This window comes from Globicephala melas, chromosome 1, assembly GCF_963455315.2.
Source record: "Globicephala melas chromosome 1, mGloMel1.2, whole genome shotgun sequence".
NCBI classification, from domain to species: domain Eukaryota; kingdom Metazoa; phylum Chordata; class Mammalia; order Artiodactyla; family Delphinidae; genus Globicephala; species Globicephala melas.
In genome coordinates this window covers 173,001,780-173,014,339 of record NC_083314.1, presented here as the reverse complement: position 1 = coordinate 173,014,339, position 12,560 = coordinate 173,001,780, and the positions used below count along the sequence as shown (strand labels likewise).

At 41.4% G+C, this 12,560-nt stretch overlaps 1 protein-coding gene across 1 annotated transcript in view; it reads left to right on the top strand.

The window, feature by feature from the left end:
• MICOS10 (mitochondrial contact site and cristae organizing system subunit 10) overlaps positions 1-12,560 on the top strand; it is a 36,673-nt gene that overhangs the window by 21,914 nt on the left and 2,199 nt on the right. The window contains exons 2-3 of the mRNA XM_030876442.3: positions 10,831-10,878; positions 12,211-12,320. Of these exons, the coding sequence (XP_030732302.1) occupies positions 10,831-10,878; positions 12,211-12,320 (158 nt within the window). The remainder of the gene's footprint in view (positions 1-10,830; positions 10,879-12,210; positions 12,321-12,560) is intronic.

Sequence of the window (12,560 nt, the reverse complement as noted above, 5' to 3'; positions counted from 1 at the left end):
CACAACAAGAGAAGCCACCGCAATGAGAAGCCTGCTCACTGCAACGAAGAGTAGCCCCTGCTCGCTGCAACTAGAGAAAGCCCGTGCACAGCAATGAAGACCCAATGCAGCCATAAATAAATAAATAAATAAATACATTTTAAAAAACAGAAAAAGAAAGAATGTAGAATACTACTGTAATAGAAAGTCAGCTGGGTGCTGTTTCCTAAACCTCATAGTCTTGGGCACCTTATGAGAGCTAGATTTTTAAGAAGACATTTAAATTAAATTAATTAATTTAAAAATTTTATTTAATTTTGGCTGTGCTGGGTCTTCGTTGCTGTGTGTGGGCTTTCTCTAGTTGCGGCGAGCGGGGGCTACTCTTGGTTGCAGTGCGTGGGCTTCTCATTGCGGTAGCTTCTCTGGTTGCGGAGCACGGGCTCCTGGTGTGTGGGCTTCAGTAGTTGTGGCTCGCAGGCTCATTAGTTGTAGCGCACGGGCTCTAGAGTGCAGGCTCAGTAGTTGTGGCGCACAGGCTTAGTTGTTTCGCGGCGTGTGGGATCTTCCCGGATCAGGGCTTGAACCCGTGTCCCCTCCATTGGCAGGCGGACTTTTAACCACGGCGCCACCAGGGAAGCCTGAGAGCCAGACTTGAACAGCAAGGAAAAAGTTCCTTGCTCACAGAGGTCCCCGAAATTCAGACAAGCCATTCCCACACTTTTGTGAATGCTGGTCTGGGATAGTCACCATTTGCACCAACACTACCTTAATTGCAAAACCATTGGTATATTTTAAAAATATTTGACCCCCTTTTCCATCTCTGCATCTCTGTCCATGACTATATCTTTACCTAAGCATCCCTTATCTAAGAATCATCATGAAGTGTGGTCACTCCCACTCCTCAGAAATTCCTAATCCCTGGTCAGAGTTGTGCTTTAACCCGTCCTGCTTACCTTTAGTCCTGCTTACCTTTAGTACCGTCTCGCATTTCTGCTAGGCATGGAGTACACAAAGGCAGGGGATGGGGGGAGTGTGGTGTTGAGGAGAGATCAAAGTATGTAGGGTCACATTTTTCAGTCAGATAGCAGAGAAGGGAGAATCAGAAGCGTGGACCTAGCTCCCACCTGGCCTACTGCAATGGCTTTCTCCTAACTGGTGTCTCCATCTTGGATGGAGCCTTCAAATCTGTCCTCATTGCTGTGAGTGGGCTGTTGTAAAGTACACATCTGATGTGTTGTTTCCTTGCTTAATTTCTGCCACTGCTTCCCTACTGCTTGTAATAGAGGCCAAGATCCGTAGTTTGCCATAGGAGACTGTCTGGCTTTATCTCCCACTGCACACGGTAATTTAGTGACCGGGAGCTCCTCGTAGTGCGTTTCTCTCGTCCCCTTCTCTCCTGCCCCCTTCTCTAACCCTCCAGGATGGTTTGCGTGCCCTTCTCAGTGCGTCGAGCACATCCTGTTTCTGTCATTGTTCCTTGTACTTCGAGTTTCTAATTATCAGTAGGCTCTAACACTAAATAATGAACTTACTGAGAGCAGAACCTTATTTCCTGGGGCCTATCATAGTGCTTGGCACACAGTGGGTGTTCAGTTTGTGTAATGAAGGAAATGCCCACACATAGTGTTGGCTAGGATGAATTTTGGAAGGTATTTAGTTTCCTTTGGTAAGTCAGGTTGATTAATAACTGTATATCTGTGAGGAGGTCACACCGGTGGCAGGGTTAACATGGTGACCGAAGACGAGGTCTCTGGAGTCAGACTGCCTGGGTTCAAATCCCAGACATGTGACCTGAGGCAAGTTACTTAACCTTTCTGTGTCTCAGTTTCTTGGTCTATAAAATGGGGCTAATAAGAGAAGTTTATTGTGAAGATGTAATGAGGTAATTTAATCCTGAAGCATTAGTGCTTAGCAAATGCTCTTCACTTTATGTGATGTTATTTGGTGTTCATGAAAACATTGTAGATGTTGCATTTTTATAAATCAAATTATATTTTAGATTTGTTAAGGGAATTTGGTATTAAAAGGTTATTTGATGACTTTTAAATAGCACCAATGTTTATTTTTATTTATTTATTTATTTATGGCTGTGTTGGGTCTTTGTTGCTGTGTGTGGGCTTTCTCTAGTTGTGGCAAGCGGGAGCTACTCTTTGTTGTGGTGCGCAGGCTTCTCATTGCAGTGGCCTCTCTTGTTGCGGAGCACGGGCTTTAGGTGTGCGGGCTCAGTAGTTGTGGCTCGCAGGCTCTAGAGCACAGGCTCAGTAGTTGTTGCACACGGGCTTAGTTGCTCTGCGGCATTGGGGTCTTCCTGGACCCGGGCTCGAACCTGTGTCCCCTGCATTGGGAGGCGGATTCTTAACCACTGTGCCACCAGGGAAGCCCCATCACCAATGTTTTTATAATTATCCAGGCAGAAGTTCTCAGCATTTTCTTCCCCACTGCACCCCCCTCCCCCCAAAACCCCAGATACACATACACACACTTAATCAGTTCTTAAGTCCTGTAAATTCTGCCAGCAAAATGTCTCTTCTTTTCCAAGTAATCCTACACACCTTAGTCAGCTGAATCTTCCTAAAGCACAGCTTTAGTCACGTTATGCCTTTCTAAAAACTCTTCAGGGAAGCCCCTGCCTCCTGAATTAAGTGCTGTGCAGACTGCTCGGTCCAGCTTCTGGTGCCTTCAGAGGCCCCCGTCCCTTTCTAGCCTTGTCTCCTGCTCTCAGAGACACGCCTAGACTGCCCCCACTCCCATTTCCCTGCACAAGCCCTGCTTCTCTGCGGCCGCTGGGTGGGATGCGCCACCCCCCTCCCCAACTCTTGCTGTTAAAAGTCTACCATTTAAGACAACTCAAATGCCACTTCTTTCTTGAAGATTAAAAAAACCCCAAAACTCTGCTAAATGTGTTCCCACCTTCCTGGCGACCAGCAGAACACTGTCCCTCTTCCGGCACCAAGGATCTGCTTTTGTTCAGTTTTCCGGATACCTGACTTGTTATTCCTTCTTGATCCCAAGCTCCCCAGGGAAGAGACTGTCTTATTTATTTCTGACCCTTGTTGAACCCAGTACTCTTGCCCTTCAGTGCTCAGTAAATATTTGTTCTTGAAATGCTTTTTGTGGCAAAAGAAGGCAATTACAATTACTGTGTGCAATGCACTGTTTTTCCAAGCTTTTTACACATTTTATATTGTTTCATCCTTGCTATTCCCCAGTCAGGGATAGGCAATATTAGTATTCCTGTTTTTCTATAGAAAGAAACTGACGCCTAGAGAAGGTATATAATTTGTCCAGGGACTGAGACATACCACATACCTAATCAGTATTCTCAGTCATGTTTAACCTATGTTACCCCCAAGTCCACATAACCCTATAACTGACGTGTAACCACTGGGTAACATTTCGCACTTTTTGAAGAATAAACACTACATACTCTAGTGATGTGCTCCAAGAGGAAAGAAATTTATCCCCAGTGCCTTCTACTTAATAAATGCTAATAAATATAGATCAAGTAAATGTATAAGGAAAAGAAACCATTGGTTCTTGTTTCTCCATTGGTTTTTCATTTGAATCAGAAATAGGCAACAACGTAATAGCTATAATGATGTATACATAGGGTATAATGAATCCCTGATTCTTTTTTTTGCAGTACGCGGGCCTCTCACTGTTGTGGCCTCTCCCGTTGCTGAGCACAGGCTCCGGACGCGCAGGCTCAGCGGCCATGGCTCACAGGCCCAGCCGTTCCGCGGCATGTGGGATCCTCCCGGACCGGGGCATGAACCCGTGTCCGCTGCATCGGCAGGTGGACTCTCAACCACTGAGCCAGCAGGGAAGCCCCCTGATTCTTATATTTACTTTCACAAAGATGAGAATCCAGTTACTGATATTGATGAGGAGGGGCTGGAGGTATTGAGAGGGAAGGGACTTGCTGGAAAATACCAGTTGAATACTGTTCAACTGTCCCTTTTGAACAGTTTGAATTCATTTTATCTCCAGCCAGTGCGCAGAGGGAAGTACATCCCAGCTTGACTTGTTGACTGTTTCTCATTGATTCTAAGTCATTTCAGAGTTTTGTTATCACTCTTGATAAGTCAAACATCTGTGGTTTCTGTTGTTTTCTTGAGGGATTGAAGAGTCACATAGTCATAAATTACCCATGCAGAGCACTACAGTCCAGAAAATCCAGAAAAACACTTTGTGTCATGTAACAATAGAGTAGTCTCCCTGCTGCTCTCCTGACCTCTCCCTGAGGTTTATCTCTGCGGATAGGGAAGAGCCATGATTTTGGAGTCAGACAGCTTGGGTTTGAATTCCCCTTTTTAGTTGTGTGTACTTGGGTAAGTCACTTAACCCCTTTACATTGTTTCCTCTTCTGTAAGACAAGATCATAGTACACCTCATAGCTGGTTCTGTAGATCAAATGAAATAATATATAGAAACGGTAGTGCAGTGCCTGCCACTCTATAAGTGTTAGTACCTCCAAATCGCCCTCCCCCCATAAATGTAACACATGGCATCTTTTATTGTGTTTATTGAAACTTAATAATTCTTCATTTTCAATGTCCCTCTAATAATTAATCTTCAGAGCGTCTTCACATTTTCCTACATACTATGCCCACATGTGAATTAACTAACTATATTTTAGTAAAATGTGTACAGCCATGTTTCTTTTTTTCATTCTTGGAAAGTTGTACGACTGTCAGAATTCTGAAAGCTAGATTATGTGCTATATGCACTCATTTAAAAGGACCCTTTTTGTGAGTTTGGCTTTTCTTCAAGCAGAGCACACGAGTAATGACTTCCACATTTACCTTCCCTATCTTTACTGCTTTCTGCTGACTGCTTTACTTGTTCTGATCAGAATCCTGGTATTTGATGTCCACCCTAGAAATTCCTGCAGATGTTTCAGCCTCTGTCTAGTCCGATAGGCAACAAGGTGGTTAAGGTCTTGTAAAATAGCCACCTTCTTAGTCTATTTCCTACATTCCCTGCAGCAATGTTGACTTGTGAGAAGCTGATTAACACAGACCACATTTACCATCTCTGGGCCTTTGGTCTGGCACACTTTCTTGGTTAATTCACATGACTTGGCATTTACACATGGACACCTGGGACAATCTGTCTTTGCCTCAAAGGATTAGGTAACACAGTTTGGAGTTGACTTAAAACTATTTTTTTCCCCCTCATAAATTGGGCCCTGAGCATCTTTCATAAATTAGGAATGTTTCTTGGAAATGTAATTCTCACCAAACTCAGTCCCAAGGGTACTTTTCTATAAAAGCACGTTCTTGTTTGTCTGTCACAACAAATGCATTTGATGATTGTAATAGTGTTGATAGAAACATGATTGAACAGGAAAGCACACCCATTCTAAATAGGCCAGTTTCATATTAATACATGTTCAAAGCATAAATATAGTTTTATTAAACACAAGACAGCTCTAGGAAAATCTTCATTATATCTTAAAGCAAAATGTTCTAGTTCAGCAGTGAGTCTGAAGGAATCCCCTATTTTTTAAAAAACATGTAGCAAAACCTGATGTATTTCTATAAACAGTTGCTAATGCCTATGAAATAAAGTCAACTATGCAAAGAGTGGGAAAAATAGATTCTGATTTTCAGCTGTGGTTCACCCACAATGTGATCCTCCACAAGCCAGGGAGTTGTGTTTTAGTAGAGGATTTAACTATTACCTTACAGTTTTGAGATCTTTTGAGTTTTTTTAGAAAGGTAGCAGAACTTAACTACTTTTTATTGAAGTCTGTGTCAGACACTGCAGATACCTTTACCTTTTCCTAATACAGCAACCCTAGGAGATGGTTTTCACCCTACAGATGAGCACGTTGAGGGCGGGCGAGGTTAAAGCACTGACCTAAGGTCAGAGAGCTGGCTGGTGAGGATGGCCCAGCGGTCTGAACTGGGCCTGTCTCGTGACAGCATCAGTGCTCTTGCCATCCCACTCAGTGGGAGAGTAAATCTCTCATTTTTTGGAAGCTGTATCTTTTCTTTCAGACATTTAAGAATAAAGTTGTTTGGCCCATGGCTCCTAGGATCTTGAAACCTTGCTTATAGTTCCTGTAGTTTCTCATCTTCATAAGCTGCCAGTTGAATGTGGTAGTTAAGGTTTTGCTCATACATCTTGTTATATTATAAACTTAAAATGGAGTTGCTTTGCAAGTTTAATTTTTAGATGCAGATGAAAATTTAGCATCGATAACTACACATTAGACTTATGAATTTAGGAGCTTTGTTTAAAATGTTAACTATAAGCTGGAGTGAGATCTTAATTATATAATCAATTATTGATAAATAAAGTGGATCTATGGTCTTCTTTCCCCTATGATCAGTTTTTCATAGAAATGTTTTCTAAGTGACTTTCTAAGGATTTTTTTATGCCTCTCCCAACACTGAGTTATTCTTCCTCAGTTGAAAGTCCATTGGCAATTGCGACTTCTACAAAGTTGATTCCACAGGAACCTTTATTGCTCCAACTTGTTCTGCTTAGGGACTGATATCCAAAGTACACTTCTGGGACTTCGCTGGCAATCCAGTGGTTAAGACTCCGTGCTTCCACTGCAGGGGGCCTGGGTTTGATCCCCGGTCGGGGAACTAAGATCCTGCATGCCATCCGGTGCGGCCCCCCCAAAAATTCAAAGTACATTTCTACCCCAGGACTGCAGTCAGATTATGTAGCCTGCTTCTTAATTCTTGCAGATTATGTTTGCTTTCTCAGTAATTTCAGTGAAGTCAAGCTTTATGATATATGGCATGGTAAGAGCAAAGACTTTCCTAAAAGTTGCATTGATTAACTAGAAATGGTCCATATGTCACAGTGAGGGCCATCAGCATAGTTCCGCTCCCCCCCACACAAAGTGTGGCTTAGGGTATACACTGGTATCCTGCTGTTGGTTGTTATTCTTTTAAATTTGTTATAAACTCCACTTGGGGATGTGATGAGGCAGTATTTTTTATGTAGTTAGTGGAGCAACTTCTCTGTTGTTTTGTTACTAAAATAGTATCAGATGAATTGTTAAGGAATTGCTTCTTTCTAAAAATGTGTGTTTATCTACTAGCTGGTTTTATGATGTCCTTTTGGGCACTAAGCATGCCCTAAAGTGCAGGGTTAGATTGATTCAGAGTAATTTCTTTTTGAAAGAATTTGTGCCAATTCTTTTTCCTTTCCAGAAGAAATGGTTTCAGAGCACGGGCTTCCTGCCTAATGTCAATTCCATAAGGCTTCTCTGTTATGGGGTGGGGGGTTTTTTTGTTGTTTTTTTGGCTTCTTTGCCTTGCTCCCCACCCCCCTTGGTGGACTTTGCCATTAGGAAGATGTGTACCTACAATCAGGCATTTCTTTACTTTAGGGTTATTTGTCATTCCAGACATCATGGGCCAAAAGAACAGGCTTAAAAGGGGAGGCAGAGTTATATAAATTTTATTCATAGTTAAATATTTGCTTCCAGGGAAGGTGAAAAATGCTTTGTACTTTTTCCTTTGGCTTTTTCTTCTAAGAGAACTTGTCATGCAACAACAAAAAAAAGTGGCCAAAGGCAGAGAAAACTCTTCTCTTTTCCATGTTGGTTTGTTTTCATTGTAAGACAAACCTTTCATGTTTTATTGTTATGAAGTTTAAACCTGGCCTAGAGGTGCCAATCTTTAGTGGAAACAGCTGCAGAGTTGGTGTCCCCTAATCAGGTGGGACTTTCTTTGAAGCAACATGTTGCCTTTTAAAAGAAAATTGAGCATGTGAGAACTTGAACCTGTAAAACTCATCAGCAGTTCCACCACTGTTTATCTCTTAAATAACCGAGGTAGCTAACTTAAAGTAACACGTTGGCATTTAAACATCATTTTCCATATTATTTTTTCTGAAGAGAACAGACTTGATATTTTGTGTCTTAAAAATATAGAAGTGGAGAAGAAAAGTCTCATAGGAATTGAAGATGTAGCAGCCCAATTTAACTAAGACTGTAGAGTACACTCCGTCTTTGGGCTAGTCTGAACTGTAATTTTGATCTCATATTTATACTTGCAGGTAAATGCCTTTAATCGGAGCAAAACTGGATGGTCAGGCATATACCTGAACTTAAATGAAGTCTAGAGAGGGAAGATTTTCTGCTCTGTACTGGTTGATGTTGAAGCATTTCTCCTCTTTGTGGTTGAGTGATACTGGTAGCAGTGGGTTTAGCATCGTTCTTGGTCTACTGTTAGGAAAAGTTGAGCATCAGAGAGCTTTCTTTCCTTGGGGGAAAATAGGAGAGACAGGCATGGAATCAGAGGGACAAGAAAAATGCTGAAATATTTTCCTTTTGGGCTTTTGATTTGTTTGCCAAAAAATTGCCTTCCAGATGGAGAAGACCAAAAGCTCAGATTGTAAGCCATTATGTTTTTACTGGCCTAACTCCCCATCCCATTGCCTGGTTTGAAATCTGTAGGCCAGTCCAAATTCTTTACCTCATTTTCTAGTACCAATTTACTGTCTTACTCATCTTCCAGCTGCAAGGGGGTGAGGCAAGTTGCTTTGAAATTGAATCCTGTGCCATTTTATAAACCAAGCAACAGCAGATTCTTGCTGAGGACTATCGATTGTGATAGTTGCCATTTCCCTGAAGTTTTTGAATCACACCTACCAGGTAGACTTGTGTCTGTGACATGTGCTGTAGGATTAGTCTGGGAATGAATCGGCACAAGCCCATCTGGCCTGGTGCAGACTTGTTACTACCCTGGTTGCCTAGTGTTCTGGGCTGTTGCATAGGAAGCACAATTTGGTTTTTGGCTGTATCCTACTTCGTTGGCAGTAGAAATCTTGACACTCCAATTTCCCTTGGAGGTAGTGATTGTTTAGGGGTTTAAGTTGTAGGGGAATCCAGTGTCAGGACATAGTGGGTATAGTGGCTTTGGAGTCTGACAGACTTGGGCCCAGTTCATTGCTCTTCCACTAACTGAGCATGTCCTTGAGCAAGTTATTTTCTGCATCTGGAAACTGGGGGGTAATACCATATCAGGGTGGTGTTTGGTTTAAAAGATAATTTTTTTTTTTTCTTTGGTAGAGTAGGGAGGGAATGTTGGGTACTCATGGGAAATACTGATGTTTGTTCCTTTTCCTTCTCTTTATAACAGCCTTGAATAGGTTAACTATAGTGGTCTGTAAACTGACGAGTTTTCCATCATTATATTAAATTACATAGAAATTGGGATGACATGAGTGATCTTCAAATGTTGCATTTTAAAGTTGGGCACCAGTACCTAATGCAGAGTCTATTGGACAGTACAAAGTAATGATTTTTAATTAAAATTCATATTTGTATAGGATATAGTCATAGGAAGGAAACACACATCATGGCCACCTATAGACGGTAAGAGAAAATTATCAGAAATCATTCTGGATAATAGCATAAACACTTTCTTCAGGCCAGCATCAGCTGGATTGTTGCATAGGTGAAGCAAAAAAGGTGTGGATTAGCTTGTTTGCTCAAGACGAAGTTCTCTGTGTTTGGAGCAGAAAGGTCAGGTTTGCTGACTGAGGAGTACTTTGAATGTTCACACTGCAGTAGCCTAAATTCATGGTTAGACAGGAAAGAAGCTCTTGGAATTTCAACAGCACATATTTGAAAACCATTAAGGCAAGTGAGAATTGGGACTTTTATGTGGTGCTTAATTGTAAAGAGGTTGGTCAGGGTCTCTGTTGGACCTTGGAGCAGGCACTTAGTAAAGAGCGTCAGAATACTCTGAAGAGTCTGAAAACAATTAATCTGTCAAGTCTGGGGAAAAAAAAGTCAGATCTTAGCTGTCTTCCTTGGCATGTATAACTTACTTTTTTGATAATGGAAAAATAAGTTTATCTCAAAGTTTGGGACATGTATCTCTACAGTATGTGAGATGATTTTTTTTCCTAAAGTAGTACCACAGGTAAATGTTTTTATTTTAATGGTTCTACATTCATTTTAACACACCTTATGAAAAAAATATAGGTAGCACTCAGATCTATGATTATACCAATATTTTTTAAGTTGAGGTTGAATTTATATAATTAAATACATACATTGATGGTTTTTTCAAAGAAAATAAGTGTGCAGGTGAAGTACGCATTAGCAAAAATTATGACTGTAGCAGTGACCAAGGTTTGAGAAATATTGGTCAAAATGAGAATTTAACCTTCTTTGTTTTCTTTTTTTTAACCCCAAGCTTACGTTCCTATGAAGTTTGATTTAAAATTAGGTATTAAAAAATTTTTTTTTCTACCAGATCATTAAAAGAGGCTTGCATCTGTTCTTTTATTTTGAAAGATAGTGGTTAAAAATGCCCTATGAGTAAAATGAGGAGAGGGGATTAATCTTCACACTTGAGGAGGTGCTTTCCCTCTCTCTGGACACTCTGACTTGTGTTTGACTTGTGACAACCTTTGGCAACTGTTCTGGATCACTCCTTTGCATCTTCCTCAAAAAGTAGCCATCACTCAAAGTGCTGAAACGACAAGGGGAGCTTCCTGCTCACATTGTTTCCCTGATGTGCTGGCTGTGGCACCGCTGCGGAAGGTGGGTGGGAGAGCCCAAGGTGCTGGACGCTGTTCGCAAGCAGTGCAGAGAGCCTCTACTCGGGAACTGCCTCCTGGTTTGTTCTCCCATCCCTAAGACTTGTTTAGACAGAATGGTGAAGAAAGTTCTTATACCCTATTGGGGCAAAGGGACCAAAGTCATAGATAAAGCCTCTGACAACAAGAAGGAAGGTTAGAAATGAGAAAATCATCTCTCTACCAAATTAAAAAATCTGTTTTATAGGTGTTCACATTTATGAAATGTTCGTTTTGTTTTTGTCATTACTATTAAGATATTTAACATGTTTTTCCCCCTCTTTGTAGGTACTGGTTTTGGATTAGGACTTGTTTTCTCACTTACCTTCTTTAAAAGTAAGTGTGACTCTTCCTACCTTTACAACATAATGTCCTGGTGTATAGGTGCACATGGCAGGGACACTTCTGGAAGGCATGGCTACATGGCTGCCAGTCCATCCTTTTATGGGTTTGGGTAGGCCTCTAAAATGAGCTAGACAAAGACCATGGACTCAAAAAAGGTCAAAATGGGCTGGGCATCTCCAGAATTCCCCCTGAGCATTGAGTCAGGGTGCCTGATATCTTCATTAAAAAAAGCCTGTACTTTATGCCAGTGAGTCATTTGGCCAAATCTACACTCTCAGATAATTCTAATTAATTATAAGTTTTTCTAAAGGAACTTGAAAACGAGAGTCCTGCTGGTAGTAAAAAAGTAGACCAGAAATACCCATGCTTTTTGGCCAAAAATTCTCCTAAGCAAAGGGCAAGAAATGTCACTTTCATTTTGTGGAAGAACTTCTGCAGTTTGGATATTGAATAGAAGCCAAAGGGGTCACTTTGACCTCTTTCCATGAAGAACTGGTGGGGAATACACAACTAGAGAATCATAATTCACACATAGTGCTGATGTGAAATAATCATGGCATTGGCTTAAGAAAACCTCATGACTTACTAGAATCAAAATATGTAGATATTGGTGAAATTCTATTTTTTAAAAAATAAATTTATTTATTTATATTTATTTTTGGCTGCATTGGGTCTTCGTTGCTGTGTGTGGGCTTTCTCTAGTTGCAGCGGAGGCAGCAGTCTGCTCTTCATTGCAGTGCACGGGCTTCTCATCGCGGTGGCTTCTCTTGTTGCAGAGCACGGGCTCTAGGCGTGCGGGCTTCAGTAGTTGCAGCACGTGGGCTCAGTAGTTGTGGCGCACGGGCTTAGTTGCTCCGAGGCACGTGGGATCTTCCCGGACCAGGGCTCGAACCCATGTCCCCTGCATTGGCAGGCGGATTCTTAACCACTGGGCCACCAGGGAAGTTCCAGAAATTCTTACATATTTTAAAAATTCAAAGACCTTACCGAAAGGTGGTTTTATTTCTAAGTTTAAGAGTTAGTTAATATGAGCAAATGGTTAGAACTGACATAGAAAAGTTAAGAGGTTCAACTGTGTCTGCTGTTTTCATATTGTACGGCTTATTAATACCTCAAATCTAGCAGCATGGGTACTTAATAGAGCCCCCTTTCCCATTTTTTGGCTGGTGATTAAACGTTGACAGAGGTGTGTGGCATATTATAGTCAACAGTACGATGCATGTGGAGTATTTATTGAACCCTAAGCAAATGTATTTAAGCTGGAGAAAAGCTTTATTTTCTCTTAATGGTTCCCTATTGGGATTTTCCTTTTCTGCTCACCAGGAAGAATGTGGCCATTAGCCTTTGGCTCTGGAATGGGCTTGGGAATGGCCTACTCCAACTGTCAGCATGATTTCCAGGCTCCATATCTTCTACATGGAAAATATGTCAAAGTATGTACAGAATTGATATTTCTCTTTCTTTCTCCTGAGTCCCCGCAGAATTCTTTAGAGCGCATATAGTTGATAAATACACTGTCATGTCACTGCGGCACCACCGAGACCCTAAGTGCTCAGGAGTCTGCCTCAGCGTTTATCCTTAGGGTAAAGTAGATCCGTATTAAATATCTGATACCTGTAGGTAGCACTTGTGTTCGAGATCTCAGAGTGCCCTGTAAACATCTCACACACGTT